This window comes from Heterodontus francisci, chromosome 3 (assembly GCF_036365525.1).
Source record: "Heterodontus francisci isolate sHetFra1 chromosome 3, sHetFra1.hap1, whole genome shotgun sequence".
NCBI classification, from domain to species: domain Eukaryota; kingdom Metazoa; phylum Chordata; class Chondrichthyes; order Heterodontiformes; family Heterodontidae; genus Heterodontus; species Heterodontus francisci.
This window is the reverse complement of record NC_090373.1, coordinates 76,505,564-76,521,640: the sequence shown is the minus strand read 5'-3', so window position 1 is coordinate 76,521,640 and position 16,077 is coordinate 76,505,564. Positions and strand designations below refer to the sequence as shown.

The 16,077-nt window shown below is 41.7% G+C and overlaps 1 protein-coding gene across 4 annotated transcripts in view; it reads right to left on the bottom strand.

Moving 5' to 3' along the window:
• Positions 1-16,077, bottom strand: part of wdr35 (WD repeat domain 35) — a 214,990-nt gene that overhangs the window by 179,922 nt on the left and 18,991 nt on the right. For all 4 annotated transcript variants that reach the window (XM_068023557.1, XM_068023567.1, XM_068023572.1 and 1 more), the window contains exons 3-7: positions 11,518-11,589; positions 8,736-8,828; positions 7,385-7,513; positions 1,603-1,736; positions 904-1,069 (exon numbers count right to left, since the gene is read on the bottom strand). In XM_068023557.1, coding sequence (XP_067879658.1) covers positions 904-1,069; positions 1,603-1,736; positions 7,385-7,513; positions 8,736-8,828; positions 11,518-11,589 — 594 coding nt within the window. The remainder of the gene's footprint in view (positions 1-903; positions 1,070-1,602; positions 1,737-7,384; positions 7,514-8,735; positions 8,829-11,517; positions 11,590-16,077) is intronic.

Sequence of the window (16,077 nt, the reverse complement as noted above, 5' to 3'; positions counted from 1 at the left end):
TCTCACATGTTGAACCATTCGTCAAAGTATCATAGCACAGATTCACTTTTCAATAACTCCCACTACTTCTTGCAGCCACAATGCACCTCCCCCTTAAGAGGAGCTGGCCCCTTGCTAATGTGTGCAGCCAATGAATTGTGTGGATAGTGTTGGCTGCATACAACTATCATTTAAAGCAGCACAAATTTAATGTGCTGCCTCCATCGCAATGAATGGGCATGGTTTATTATGTACCACGAGCCTCAAGCCCATTTTCAGAGTTATACTATTTAAACTCCTGTATATTTAACCCGATTTAAAGTCTGGTCAACTGATGAGAGATAAAAGAAATAAAGACTTGCATTTGTATAGCGTCTTTCGTGACTACCAGATGTCTCAATGTGCTTTCCAGCCAATGAAGTGTAGTCACTGTTGTAATGAAGGAAACAAGGTCACCAGCAAACGCCCACAAACGGCAATGTGATAATGACTAGATAATCCATTTTTGTGATGTTAACTGAGGGATAAATATTGGCCAGGACACAGAGGATATCTCCGCTGCTCTTCTTTGAAATAGTGCCATAGGATCTTTTATGTCCACCTGAGAGGACAGACAGGGCCATGGTTTAAAGTCTCACCCGAAAGATGGCATCTTTGACAGTGCAGCACTCTCTCAGTACTGCACTGCAATAGCAGCCTTGATTTTTATGCTCAAGTCCTGAAGTGGGACTTGAAGCCAGAACCTTCTGACACAAAGGCAAGAGTGCTACAAAATGAGCCAAAGCTGACATTGATAGTAACAATACTCATAAGAGGTTTGTAATCCATTCCACTAGTCTCAGATCTGGGTGTACAATGATGAACAAACTAAAAGATAATAAAATTCCTGAATCTATCCAAAATTTACTCACTGGCAATACTCACTCTCATCATGCTCATGACGCATTATCTGACATCGACCATTGTCTAAGCAGATAGCTAGACAGGGACAGTCTGGTTCAACAAAGCCTTCTGTTCCAGAATACCAGTGGATACCAACAATGCTGACTGCACCAGTTACATTAGCAAGACACTGCAGCATCAGCTTCACCTAAAAAAAACAACGATATACTGAATACATACAAAATTAGATTACTGATAAGCATAAGAAAAGGTTTTAATCACAACATCAAACAGCTCTTAAACTTTTACTACAGTATGAAAATTAAATTGAAATACATTTTGCAGTTATACATACTTTTATGATTTTTAATGTTGCTTCCAATTAAACCAAGTGTGTAGATAATGTATTCACAAGCTGAAGCAGAAATTAATTTTAAAATTGTAATTCTTCTTCAAGAGGCCATCAAGATTGATCATTTTCAGAAGTGTACTCTTTTGCTTCACCCCTCCCCAAGTACATATACAAGGGTTAATCCTACTTAAAAGTACTTTCTGTACACCTGCAAATCTGAGGCAAATCTGAATAGTCCCAAATTACCACCACTACTAAAAAATTGCATTCTCTTATATAGCAAACATAGAATTTAGTCTCAATGAATATGCAAGTGGATCCAGGAGTTCTGTAAAAATGACAAGAAAATTCAATAATTCAACAACTATCGTAAAAAACTGTAAGCCTACAATAAAATTTCCTTGGCTGTCATATATATGTATCTCTCCGTTAGCCATGCCAAATATAAGAATCTTGCTGTCTGGTGACCATGCGACTTGAGCCAATTGGAGCCCCTTCAATTCCTTGCCCCAAATACGGTTCCCTGACAAAATACAGAAAACATGAGACTATCATTAAGAAGTTCATCATCAAAAAGCCAGTCTTAATTGGCAATGAACAATGGGTTTTATGGTTAGTAGAAACACAGTGGTTGCAAAAATGTTAACATACATAAGCTATATTAAATAAATAATAACTATCAATATTTCTTCTTTTGGAATGCGGTTTTCCTATTTATATATTTAATATAGGTAATATATGCAAGTTAACGCGCATCAGCTGACAAATTAATTTAAATAGTGTCATGCTAGACCCTCACCTGCCAAGAATGAGGCATATTACTTTTTCCATATAGACATTAAATTTCAAACTGTTACTGAAGTGAAGAAAGAAAGGACTTGTTTAAAAAATCACCAGGCCTTTGCTGGAAAAACATTTTTGCATACCAACAGCCAATGCTTGGAAGGACAAAGGGGCTATTCCCTGTTCCAATTTAACCCAGAATGGACTTTGAGCACCAGGTATTGTGTGTAAGAAGAGAGATTCCAGGGTCGGCTAAGACCAGAGAATCCACAGACGTGGTCAGACCAGCTAGTCACATGACTAACCTTCTTGGCAACCTGGGTTTTTCTGAATTGTACAAACAATTTGAACTCAGAGTGTCTGTTTGCTCTTGGACTGAAAAGACCTCTCCTGGCTTGCTTGTCACAGCCTCCCCTGTCTGGCTCTCCATCTCTTTCTAACAGAACTCCAAATCCACTGAAGACACATCAGCCCCAAGAGAGAAAAGTCTCCGACAGCGAACAAGGTTTAAGAAGAATACTAGGCCCCAACAAAAAGCAAGATCCACCTACAATCAAGGACTCTACAGTGAGCTCAAAGAACCGTAACAAAAACCCTCTTCAGAGATTGCCTCAAATATTTCCACTTTATTTTGCTTCGGCTCTTTTCTGTCTCCCTCTGCATGTGTGTATCGCGTATGCATGCTAGTGTGGGTGCATCGTATATCCGTAGGCATTAACCAAATTAGAGTTTAAGTTTAATAAATTTCTACCTTTCTTCTTTAAACCTGAGAAAACCTGTTTGTGCTGGTTTCTTTGCCTTATAATTGGAAAGCAGTGAACAAGGATTCACTAAGGGGGAGCTAAAAAACGGTGTGTTTAAAATTAAACCCTGTTACAGTAAGACCAGGTGAAGGCTGAAACGGAACCCTGGACCCCTTTCTCACCTGGTCGTAACAGAAATTTGGGGGCTACCATCCTGAATTTTACCCACAGACAAATGAGAGAAATTGGAAGTGGGAAGCCAAATTGTTCCCAATCAAAAAAGAGCAAGATTTCCATACGGGTTTTCTTGTGGTTGTGTGTGCTTGAATACTAACATGACTGCGAATGAAGCTAGTAGCTCCCCAAGCCAGGATGAAGTAACTTGGGATAAGTTAAAAGCACTGTCTATGGAGGAGTTGAGCAAAATGGCTGAGCAGTGTGGGATCACTGTACGTGGCAAGGCTAGGAAGTCTGAACTTCTAAAGCTAGAGGCCAACCATTTTTCCCTTGAATCTAAGGAAGTAGGAGCAGTGTTAGAAGTAGATATCTACAGGGTTTTGATAACAAAGCTACAACTGGAATAGAAGAAACTTGAATTAGAGGAAACACAAAGCGAGAGACAGGAGAGAGAGAAAGAGAGAGCCTTCCAGAAGGAATGTGAAGAGAAAGAAAGAGACTTCCAAAAGGACGTGAAGAAAAAGAGAGGACAGAAAGAATGAAAGACAGAGAAGGAACAAGAGAGAGAGGAGAGAGAGAGAGAGAGAGAGAGAAAGAATATACCGGAAGGAATGCGAAGACAGAGAGCTGAAGTGATTTGAGTTAACTAGGGGCGACAGAGAACCCTAGTGAAAACATGGCCAATATGGAGGAGCATGATTCAGGGTTGGGTACAGAATTGTTACAACTATCTCAACTAATCCCAAAATTCAATGAGGAGGATGTAGAAGAATTTTTCATGTCCTTTGAGAAACTGGCTAGAATGCTAAAATGACCAGTTGAGACCTGGCCTCTTTTATTACAAAGCAAGCTAAACGGAAAAGCCCATGAGATTTATTCTCTGTTGCAAGATGAGAGTTCATCAAATTATGAACGGACAAAAAGTGCTATCCTCTAGGCATATGAATTAGTACCGAAGCCTATTGCAAAAAGTTTAGAACCCTCAAGAAGCAAGCTAATCAAACTTATCTGGAGTTTGAAAGAAGTAAGCAGCTGGCTTTTGACCAGTGGCTGAGGGCTCTTAAAGTACAGCTCAGCTATGAGAATCTCAGAGAAGCAATTCTGTTAGAGGAATTTAAACACTCTCTCCCAATCTCCATAAAGACCCATGTAGAGGAGCAGCGGGTTCAGAGAGCCGGGCAAGCGGCCATTCTGGCAGATGAGTTTGCTTTAATTTGTAAGTCGGTCTCCCAGGGAAGAACTTTTCCTAGTCACCCCCACAAATCCGAAAAGGCCAAAGGGTGGGAAGGTGATAGGAGCCCAAGCAGTCCTAGGAGAGAAAGGAAAGCAGGAGACACAGCCAAAAAAGGAAGGTGCTGTGAGACCCAGAGACCTGTGTGCTTCCATTGCAATAAAGCAGGACATTTAAAAGCTGATGGCTGGAAACTAAAGGGAAAACCTGTAGGGTTAATCAGGGCACACCCATTCAGTGAAGACAGGATCCAGAACAAGCTGTGGTTTTAACTGCAGTAAGAGTGAGACCCCGGAAGCTTATGGCTGCAAGTGCAGCAAAATTTAATAGGATTCCTGAAGGTTGTCAGGGTTTTGTGTTTGAAGGGAAAGTAACCCCATACCCACCGAATGGGGCAAGCAAGCCCATAGTAATTCTCAGGGATACAGGGGCCACCAGATCCCTTTTACTGGGAAAAGGCATGACCTTTCCCCCAGAGAGTGCAGTGAATACCAGAATGGTGGTGAATGGTATCAAAGGTATGCCTGTACCTGTACACCAGGTGCACCTGGAGAGCGACCTAGTTTCGGGACCGGTGACCGTAGGGATTGACCCTAGTTTGCCTGTGGACGGGGTTGACCTGCTCCTAGGTAATGATCTGGTGGGGGTGAAGGTGGTAGCCCCCTCAGTAGTGAAAGAAAGACCGCAGGAGGTCAGAGAGACAGGGCAGTGACAGGAGACGGACCCCTGCAGTTTCCCTGAATGGATCAGGCCACGATCAAACCAGCTCCCCCAGAGCAGGCAGAAGACCATGAGGTCTGCTTGTCCGAGATTTTCTTTAGAAAGTTAGGAGACCCAGGGAATGAGTTAAATAAATCTTCCCTAACTGAGGCTCAGCGTGCCAACCCAGAATTGTGAGAGTTAGCACAGGCTGCCCAGTCTGAAAGTGAAGGAGAGGGAGTCCCTGATTAGTACCTCATTCTTTAAATAGTAGCAATGAAGAAATGGAGTTCTCCTCAAGACCTGAGAGCAAGGAGCGCCAGGTTGAGGGGAAACCCCAACCTAAAGTGAAACCTGCACTCCTAAGTCATGTACCGGTGTTAGGAGGACCCTCCAGCAGAGGGCTGATGAACTGTAAGGGGCCCCCGCCGAGAACAAAAGGGGACAGGCAGGCACAAGGCTGGCTGCCGTGAGGGTGGCACAGTGGTTAGCACCGCAGCCTCACAGCTCCAGCGACCTGGGTTCAATTCTGGGTACTGCCTGTGTGGAGTTTGCAAGTTCTCCCTGTGACCGCGTGGGTTTTCGCCGGGTGCTCCAGCCAAAGACTTTCAGGTTGATAGGTAAATTGTCCATTATAAATTGCCCCTAGTATAGTTAGGTGGTAAGGGAATTGTGGGGATGTGGTAGGAATATGGGATTAATGTAGGATTAGTATAAATGGGTGGTTGATGGTCGGCACAGACTTGGTGGGCTGAAGGGCCTGTTTCAGTGCTGTAACTCTAAATAAAATAAAATAAAAATAAATAAAAAGGTTAGAAAGGGAAGGGGAAAAAGCAATCAAGAGGGCAGGTTAAAGGAAGTCCAGGAGGAATCCCGGATGAAAACCCCTACTGTCCGATCAGCCAAACCCCGAAAAGTTAGAGCCCACATCCTCCTACGAAATGGCAGACACAGGAAGCAACCCACCAGAGTTGCTAAAAGAATTTACAGGAACCTGCAGAGAAACCGTGAGGGTGATGTCTCATCTAGTCGAAGTGCCACAGGGGTGTACAGTAGAGTCTGCACAAAACCCTGCAGGCAGCAGTGTCCCAGAGGACAAATGGGAGATTAGCGAAGAATCCTCCACCACAGTCAGAAAAAGAGAGAACCACCCATCCCCTGAAGTCAAAAGCCTTTGCATGACTCAGCAAAGCACTGAAAGAGAGTTCAGGATAGATCCACCCACACTGACTCTCCTGAGGAAAAAAAAATTCCAACTTAGGGCAAATTAAATCTAAGCACTAACCACCACCCCCCCCCCCCCCCCCACCAACCCTCACTGCCTTTACAGACCTCAGCAGGAACAAACACCCCAGGCAGTCATGGAAATGGCAATTTTAATAGGTTTTAAGATTTGTGAATGAATGAGAGAAATACATGTGTCTTTTTGTATCTTATATTTTCTCTCGACCCTTTTAATGAAATGCGCTTTTCTCAAATAGCATTTCATTCCGCTAGATGTGGAGGTGTCATGCTAGATCCACACCTGCCAAGAATGAGGCATATTACTTTTTCCATATAGACATTAAATTTCAAACTGTTGCTGAAGTGAAGAAAGGACTTGTTTAAAAAATCACCAGGCCTTTGCTGGAAAAACATTTTTGCATACCAACAGCCAATGCTTGGAAGGACAAAAGGGCTATTCCCTGATCCAAATTAACCCACAATGGACTCTGCGCGCCAGGTACTGTGTGTAAGAAGAGACATTCCAGGGTCGGCGAAGACCAGAGAATCCACAGACGTGGTCAGACCAGAAAGTCACATGACTAGCCTACTTGGCAACCTGGGTTTTTCTGAATTGTACAAACAGTTTGAACTCTCCTGGACTGAAAAACCTCTACTGGCTGGCTCACCACAGCCTCTCCTGTCTGGTTTGCCATCGCTTTCTCACGGAACTCCAAATCCACTGAAGACACATGAATCCCAAGGGAAAAAAGTTTCCTACAATGAACAAGGTTTAAGAATACAGGGCCCCAATGAAAAGCAAGATCTACCTACAATCAAGGACTCTCTTCAGAGATTGCCTCAAACATTTCCACTTTATTTTTGTTCTGCTCTTTTCTGTCTCTATCTGCATGTGTGTATCGTGTATGCATGCTAGCGTGGGCGCATCGTGTATCTGTAGGTGTTAACCGAATTTGAGTTAAAGTTTAATAAATTTGAACTTTTCTTCTTTAAACCCAAGAAAACCTGTTTGTGCTGGTTTACTTGCCTTATAATTGGAAAGCAGTGAACAAGGACTGACTAAGGGGAAGCTAAAAAATGGTGTGTTTACAATTGAACCCTGTTACGATAAGACCAGGTGAAGGCTGAGAGGGAACCCTGGACCCTTTTCTCACCTGGTCGTTCAATAGACAATGACAACCGAGATGAGTAAAGTATTTTTATATTGGAATTGACATGGTTACTTTTTAAACTGCATAATCCATAAAAAAATTCTAGACTATTCAATGTCAGAATCTAATTCATATTACAATTCTTCAGTCTGAAATAAATTACCGTCCACTGAACCCACAATAACAGCTCCATCTTCATAGACAATGCAGATTTTCTGTCCATCAGCATTCCAGCTCATACTGCGAACAACGGATTTGTTCCTATTGTTGATCATTTCCTCATACCAAGAACCTGCAATCAATTCACAAGCATTAAGTCTCATGAAAAAAAAATTAACTGTTTCCAACTTGTTCAGGGAAGAACTGGAAAACTGCTGCAGTGAGCGTCTTCAATTACAGCGTATGGGAACTTTGCCTTTTTGTATTTTTTCTAAATAATTTTCCAATGCATAGATCCAATGCATACAATGATCACACAAGTGCAGCTTAAAACATTCTAACTAGATTTTCGTCATAGTCACATTTCCTTTTCAAATTTGTACTTCTTACAAACACAAGGACCAAGATAAAAGTATATTATATATAATTTACCATTTACTCAAATTTGTTTCCTCATGCTGATTTTTCTTATTTTCACCTTGTAGTTTTGGTACTTTTTAAATGTTTCTTCCTGTTACAACTGCAATAAGAGTGTGCCTCTAACTACCTCCCGCTAATTGGTGCTCTGTTGTCTTCCCTCCAGCTTCCTCTGTGCCCTATTGGTACATGGAGGCATGAAGGATCAAATATTAATAATCCCCTCTGGTCAGACTTACTTAGCTTCACTTGCAATAGAGAGATCCTCTATTTTTAAATAGTGCTATCCAAAATAAGAGAGGACGTTCCATGATATTGGTATGCTGGTAAAATCTCAAATTAACTCTTCTCTCATATGCAAGTTGGAAATTAAAATGAAATTAATCTGAGGAGCAAGTTTGGCAGAGAGTTTAAACTATACCTGCCCTACAATCAATTGGAAAGGAAGGGAAACAAATGGGAAAATCACCAAGTCCCTGGTGTCTAGGACCAAGAGACAATAAGAGTTTGATGTTTCATTGAACACTGGAAATTGCATAGATCAGGCAACACCCAGAATTCCTTGCCTTCCTTTGAGGTGAAAGTTAAACTTTCACCATCTCTTACCAAAAGGATAGGCAATATGCTCCCAGGATTTAAGGCGGCTACAAGGACATGTGCAGGATCTGCCTGAGAACAACTTCCCTATTATTTTGGAGAAAAATATTTTATTACCCGATGCCTCTGTACAGATACATGGCTCAATTTGTTAACTCAGCAACACTTAGCTTGAGCCTGTCAAGTTATACTTTGAACAAAGTACATTCTGTGATTTATCTCTAATACCAACTGATCACGATCGTATGAAAATTAATTTAGCAAACTGCAATGCTGTCCAATAAGCATTTTATTCATACCAAAGTCATTATTGCTATTTACTATTAGAAGGGTTAACTGACCTTTATACAGCATCCATACAATAATGAGACCATTCTGGTCACTGGTTGTCAACTTCTGGTACTGCTCATTCCAAGTCACCACCTGTACAGCACCTGATCAAAAATAGCTTAATTAAGATAACTGTCCAAGTAAAGCTAATTTTCAATCTAGTTTCTTTATTACTGTTGCCAAAATTAATTTATAATTTGCATCAAATTAAACTTTTCCAAAAACCATTCCAATTAGTAACTAGACATGGCCCATAGGGAGATGCTGGCATAGTGGTAGTGTCACTGAACGAGTAATCCAGAGGCCTAGGCTAATGACGCGAGGACACGGGTTTAAATCCCACCACAGCAGCTCGTGGAATTTAAATTCAATTCATTAATAAAAATCTGGAATTGAAAGCTAGTCTCAGTAACAGTGCCTAGAAACTATCATCGTTTGTCATAAAAACCCATCTGGCTCACTAATGTTCTTTAGGGAAGGAAATCTGCCATCTTTATCTGGTCTGGCCTACATGTGACTCCACACCCACAACAATGTGGTTGACTCTTAACTGCCCTTTGAAATGTCCTAGCAAGCCACTCAGTTGTTAAGGGCAATTAGGGATGGGCAACAAATGCCGGCCATGCCAGCGACATCCACATCCCATGCAAGAATTTTAAAAAACAGACATACAGGCTTGGGGAGAGTGAATGCTTTCATTTCGAAAAAAGTGTAATTGGTGAAATAGTTAGGGAATGTTAAGAGTGATAAATGAAATAATGCTATAAAGTAAAAATAAACATTTTAGCATTGAGCAGCAATGCTGGGGATAACGTGGTTAACCAGGATTGAGTAGACCATCTGTTTTTCTTCTCCGCCTGTTTACCAGATTATTTGGAAGCATGAGGACAGAATCATGTGTAGTAGAATTTGACTGAAACTTTATCATACAAAAACTATTCATATGGGGTAGCATATGACCACATTTATACTTTTTAATGCATCTATTTTCTAGATTGCATCTCCAATTTGGGACAAAAAGTATTCAGTAGAAATAAAAATGAGGAAGAAAAGCTGGGTTGCCTCTGGAGGTTGCATGGCTCCTATAGGATGAATAAGAAGGTGAATAAGATGAATAAGGAGGTGAATAAGATTAATAAGATCGTGAATAAGCTAGTACACTACCCAGAGTAGTTAAATGTTATCATGATGCCAACTATATGCTTCCAGTAACAGAGACAAATTCAAAATACATCCAAAGACATTGGTTACCACATTTGTAAGTAGGGGCTGGATTTTACCTTAGGCCGACGGGAATTCGACCCGCTTCCGCCTAGCCCAGGAATCCATCTCACATTTTACAGGTTACCAGGCTTTAACCGTCCCGAGGCGGGACTTCCACCCGCTTGAGGGAGGAAGTCCTACCTCATTGAGCTGCCGGCCAAACAGCGGGCCGGCAGCTCTTAATCCCAGGAGCGCCACTGGGAGCGGTGGCCACTGCTGGGACTGCAGCCCAGCCAACGCCATGGAGCCAGGAAGTCAGGTTAAGTTGGGCATGTCTCACCAGGGAGATCGGTCCTTCCCTGGTGAAACTGGAGTGGTCATTTGCGGGGAGGGGTGGGCGTCTTGGGTCCCAGAGGTGGGTTGGGAGGCGGGGGCAGCCCTCAATCAGGCATCCTGTGCCCGATTGCCATAGCACCCACCACCCACCCCCCCGCCCCCCCACCCAGTGCGCGGAAAGGCCGGCAGCTTTCGCTGGGCAGCCATTCACGTCCCCAGCATGCCCACTTGCCACTTCAGGGCCTTGAATGGCCTCAGGCAGGCGGGTCGTTCCCCCCCCCCTCCGCCCGACCGCCGTAAAGTTAACCGGAGGCGGGAGCGGTGAGGGTAGGCCTCCCAGAGCCTCCCACGCAATTTTACGCTGCCCCCATAACACCATCCGACCCGCTGGGGCCGCGTAAAATAGAGGGGGGCAGGAAGAAGAATTAAACAATGAAAGAAAAAAAGTTTGGTAAAGAAAAAAGTTGGGGGAAACTTTTCCCAGACTTGTGTTGCACATCTCCTAGCAGTCAGTTCATAACTACTTTGGTTGTTGTTGTTGTCAGTCCCTCAAAACGAGATAGAAACCAGAGAATGCCACTCACCCTGTTGAAATAGCTGATGCATACAAGAATAAGAATAAAGGCGAAAAGTAAAAAGTGCCTGAAAAACAAATATTCCCATACAGAAACCAATTCCTAGTTTCTGAATACGTAGTGGATATCGAATTAAGAGGTTATGAGACATGATTTTTATCTCACAAATAGGCTCACCTGATAATGCAATCAACAAGTTCGCAAATGGATCAAGGTCAACACCTCATATAGTTTATAGGTTGTCTCCCACAAATTTTCAGCATATAATTTACACCAAACATTAGTAAGTAATTAAAGTGATCAGTTAGAAATAAATTTTAAGCGAGAATTAGATTATGCATAATTTCAAGAATGATTAGATGGAAGTTGCTTTGAATTTATTGACCCCACCCAGTGTCATTTGCTCCCAGTCATCACGACATGTTGCATCATTTAGACAGCTATAATGTCTATCACTGTAATGGTGTTGGGTATATTACTGAATAAAGAACTGGTTAAAATTTGCTTCAGTACAGGCAAATCAATAAATTCTGGTTAAATATTCTAGCTGCTATATAAACAGTTTAGTAACTATAGCAGAAGCAGCAACTGATTCAGTTTTAATTAGCGACCAAGAACTAAAGTAGCCGTGCAAAGCATTCCTCTTTGACAAGATGTATAGAATAAATCAAAAACTTACCACTGTGTCCTTCTAGTGTCTGATTCATGGAAAGGTTACTGGGTGCAGCCAATCCCTTTAATCTTGTATCATCTACAGAAATCCACAATGGCCAAATTAGAACTTAAACTTCAATGTCATTTCACGATAGTGTTTATTGTTGCTTTAAATACAGATATAAAATGGAGTGAAAGTAGGAGTAATGTACTGTATCAGGTGGGCTGAAGAGAAAACTTAGAGGAGTCCAAAAGGATCAAAAGTACCAGTTCAGTTCCCTAAACTAAGTTTCTCCCTCCCCTCTCCAAAAGACTGTAATTCCCTCTGTGGGTGCAGACCAGAGGTTAGACCTGAAAATGCACCTATCTCAGGGTCCATTCTTCTGATGTCAAGTTAAGCTCAAATTTCTGGTCAGTATCATTACAATATGCCCAAAAGAAAAATAACAGAAATCAGCAGAAACTATCAAGGCCTAAGGAAAGCACCAACTCACAACCTTTATTTCATCTTTACAGATGAAAATTAATGGTTCAACTCATTTAACTATTTATGTACACTAGGCACATCATGTTTAAAAATATACAATCAAGGAAGCATTTCAATGTTTAATGTGATTTATGTGGTCATAAAAAAGCATTCCAAGAAACAGACAATATAGTGCCAGTCTCAGCAAGGTTAAAAATTTTGAAGATGTTCAAAAAAATTGTGATGAAACACCAGAAAAATGGCTTTGTTTTGTGCTGCACCTGGTAATCTGGTTCTAACTGTAAAGGGGCATCCAAGCAAACACAATTGCAGGAAGCGCACACAGAAGGCTCTGTAACTTGGGGACAGAGCCATTATTAAGGGTGGAAATAGCTTACAGCGTAAAAGATTGTGATTTTGAGCATATTGTACTTGCGCATAACTCACCTATATCCAAAATACCCATGATCTTTTAAGCCACCTGTTTGAAATGTACCCCAACTGCACACGTCTCTGGGTGTAAATATCCAGAAAATTCCAGGCCAGCCCCTCATGCTAACTACAACTAAACAGATGATGAGGCCACATTGCCCACGGAGTCACTTGTGTTCACTTTTCTTACCATATTTCATCTACCACTACTTGCAATCCTTCAGAGATTTTTTATTACTAACTTTAAGATTTTTCTCCTCTTTGGAGACTACACATCCAACCAACAAAATGTCTTACATAAAACGATGGCTATCACCACAAAATGTTCATAAAATAGTTCCGTTTGGTCACTAGAGTCAATTTTGATTTTTTTTTTAAATCAGGAGATCATTTTAACATTCCCACCATAGTAAAACAAACTTTCGGATGTGTCAGTCTTAGCTCCGAATCAGAAGGTTGTGGGCTCAAGCAACACATCAGAGACCTGACCGTGTAATCTACAGTGCAGTACTAAGGGAGTGGTACTGTCTTTTGGATGAGATAAGAAATCAAGGTATCTTCCAACTCAGAAGCACTTAAAATGTGCCAGGATTCAACCAGCACAGCAAAAACAAGTTGGGCTCCATTTTGCAGTCAGCAGTGAAGCAACAGCGCTCACAGATGACCTTGAAGAAACACAGGAAATAGGAGCAGAAGTAGACCATATGGCTCATCGAGCCTGCTCCGCCATTCAATACGATCATGGCTGATCTTGGGCTTCAATTCCACTTTCCTGCCTGCTCCCCATATCCCTTGATTCCCTGTGAGACCAAAAATCTATCTATCCCAACCTTAAATGTATTCAACAATGCAGCATCCACAACCCTCTGGGGTAGAGAATTCCAAAGATTCACAACCCTTTGAGTGAAGTAATTTCTCCTCATCTCAGTCCTGAATGATTGACGCCTTATCCTGAGACTGTGTCCCCGTGTTCTAGATTCCGTGACAGTGGGAACAATCTCTCAGCTTCTACTCTATCAAGCCTTTTCAGAATCTTGTATGTCTCAATTAGATCGCCTCTCATTCTTCTAAACTCCAGAGAATATAGGCTCAATTTACTCAGCCTATCATAGGACAACCCCCTCATCCCAGGGACCAATTTAGTCAATTTCATTGCACTGTCTGCAGTGCAAGTATATCCTTTTTTAAATGTGGAGAACAAAACTGCACACATTATTCCAGATGTGGTCTCACCAAAGCCCTGTACAATTTTAGTAAGACTTCTTTATTCCTGTACTCCAATCCCCTTGCAATAAAGACCAACATGCCATTTGCCTTCCTAATAGCCAGCTGCATCTGCATCTTAACTTTGTGTGTTCCTTGTACGAGTACCCCCAAGTGTCTCTGAATACTTAAGTTTCACAACTTTTAAAAAATAATCTGCTTTTCTATTTTTAAAAAGTGAACAACTTCACACTTCCCTACATTGTACTCCATTTGCCATCTTATTGCCCACTCACTTAACCTGTCTAAATCTCTTTGCAGCCTCTCTACATCCTCCCCACAGCTTACTTTTCCACCGAGCTTTGTATCATCAGCTAACGTAGATACATTACTCTCTGTCGCTTCATCCAAGTCATTAATATAGAGTGTAAATAGCTGAGGCCCCAGCAATGATCCTTGCGGCACCCCACTATTCACTGCCTGTTAACTTGAAAATGCCCCATTTATACCCACTCTCTGCTTTCTGTCTGTTAACTAATCCTCTATTCCACAAAGATCTTGTGATCTCTCTGGTAAAGACATCCCCTTTCCTGACATCAGCTTGAATTTGGCACCAAGTCAAGGAGATCTCCAGGGATCCAGCAACAGCGATGTCATCAAGTAAGGTAAGCAGCCAATCACACTAAAATATTCTCACAGACAGCAAACCAGGAAGTAAAAAAAAAAAACACTGAATCCATTCACTTTTATTTTTTAAGATTTTACAGATGGTGAAATAAATGATTGGGAGATACACATGGAGTAAAGTAAAAGCTAAAATAGCACAAAACAAACAAAAAAAAATTAAATGTGGGATTTCTTAAAATGGAGAAATTTGACATTCAACAAATATAAAATTACTCTTTCTGGGCCAGTGAGGCTGTTTAACAGTAATTATGAACACGGTACATGTTAATAACCCAGTTACATCTCATTCAACAAGGTGGAACTTTTGCAAGGGTATTTACAGCGAGACTAACAACACAAGAGTGGAAGTTCTTGTCAGTTAAATGAATTCTAATTGATTGCATTCTGAGGGAACCTCAACAGCAAACCCTCTGCAGAAATGTGGAATCACTGACAGCGCCTTCTGCATTTCCATCTTTAACTTCGCATATGCGGACTCCAAAATGTGCTGTTAATTTCAGGGGAGTAATGACAGCAAACGCTGACAGCTTCACCGTCATTCTTCTTCTTCTTCTTCTTCTTTAGCCTCCTTGTCTTGAGAGACAATGGGTAAGCGCCTGGAGGTGGTCAGTGGTTTGTGAAGCAGTGCCTGGAGTGGCTATAAAGGCCAATTCTAGAGTGACAGACTCTTCCACAGGTGCTGCAGATAAAATTGGTTGTCGGGGCTGTTACACAGTTGGCTCTCCCCTTGCGCTTCTGTCTTTTTTACTGCCAACTGCTAAGTCTCTTCGACTCGCCACGCTTTAGCCCTGCCTTTATGGTTGCCCGCCAGCTCTGGCGATCACTGGCAACTGACTCCCACGACTTGTGATCAATGTCACAGGACTTCATGTCGCATTTGCAGATGTCTTTAAAGCGGAGACATGGACAGCTGGTGGGTCTGGTACCAGTGACGAGCTCGCTGTACAATGTGTCCTTGGGGATCCTGCCATCTTCCATGCGGCACACATGGCCAAGCCATCTCAGACGCCGCTGGCTTAGTAGGGTGTATATGCTGGGGATGTTGGCTGCCTCGAGGACTTCTGTGTTGGAGATACGATCCTGCCACCTGATGCCAAGGATTCTCCCCGTCATTACTGCCACATAATCTGGGCCAATATTATTATTATATATATTTATCTCACTGCTGTTTTTTGGGACTTTGCTGTGTGAAAATTAGCTGTCACATTTGCCTACATATTAACATTGACCACACTTCAAAATTAATTCATTGGCTGTACATCACTTGAAGACATACTGAAGACATGAAGGACACATTATAAATAGAAGTTCTTTCTTTTAAAATAATGGAAATAAGATGGCAGTCATTATAAAATATATTTAAAAGACAAATCTGCAACATGTAAAGTCACAAGACAGGTGCAGCCATTTGAATCCAAAGATCCAGCTCCAGCGACTTTCCAGAACAACATCTAGTTGCTTCTTAAATCAATCCAATCTGGCCTAAACTTGGTCTTGACAATCTTTTGCTTGCGTGCCCTGTCCTACTTCCTAGACCTATATATTCCAGGTTTACTTCCTCTATCAATTAACTATCCTATCTACTTCTATAACATTTGGCATGTCATTATATAAATTGTTTTTTTCCTTTTCAAGGCTGAAGAATCAATTCATTTTTCATAGCTCATCACTCTAAATCAAGGTAATAGTCTGGTCGCTCTCCTCTATATAGCCTCTTTCCCCCACTATATCATGGAAAACAGAACAGTACGCAGATCTTCAGGTACATCCCGACCAGAACATTGTATATCCTCTGCA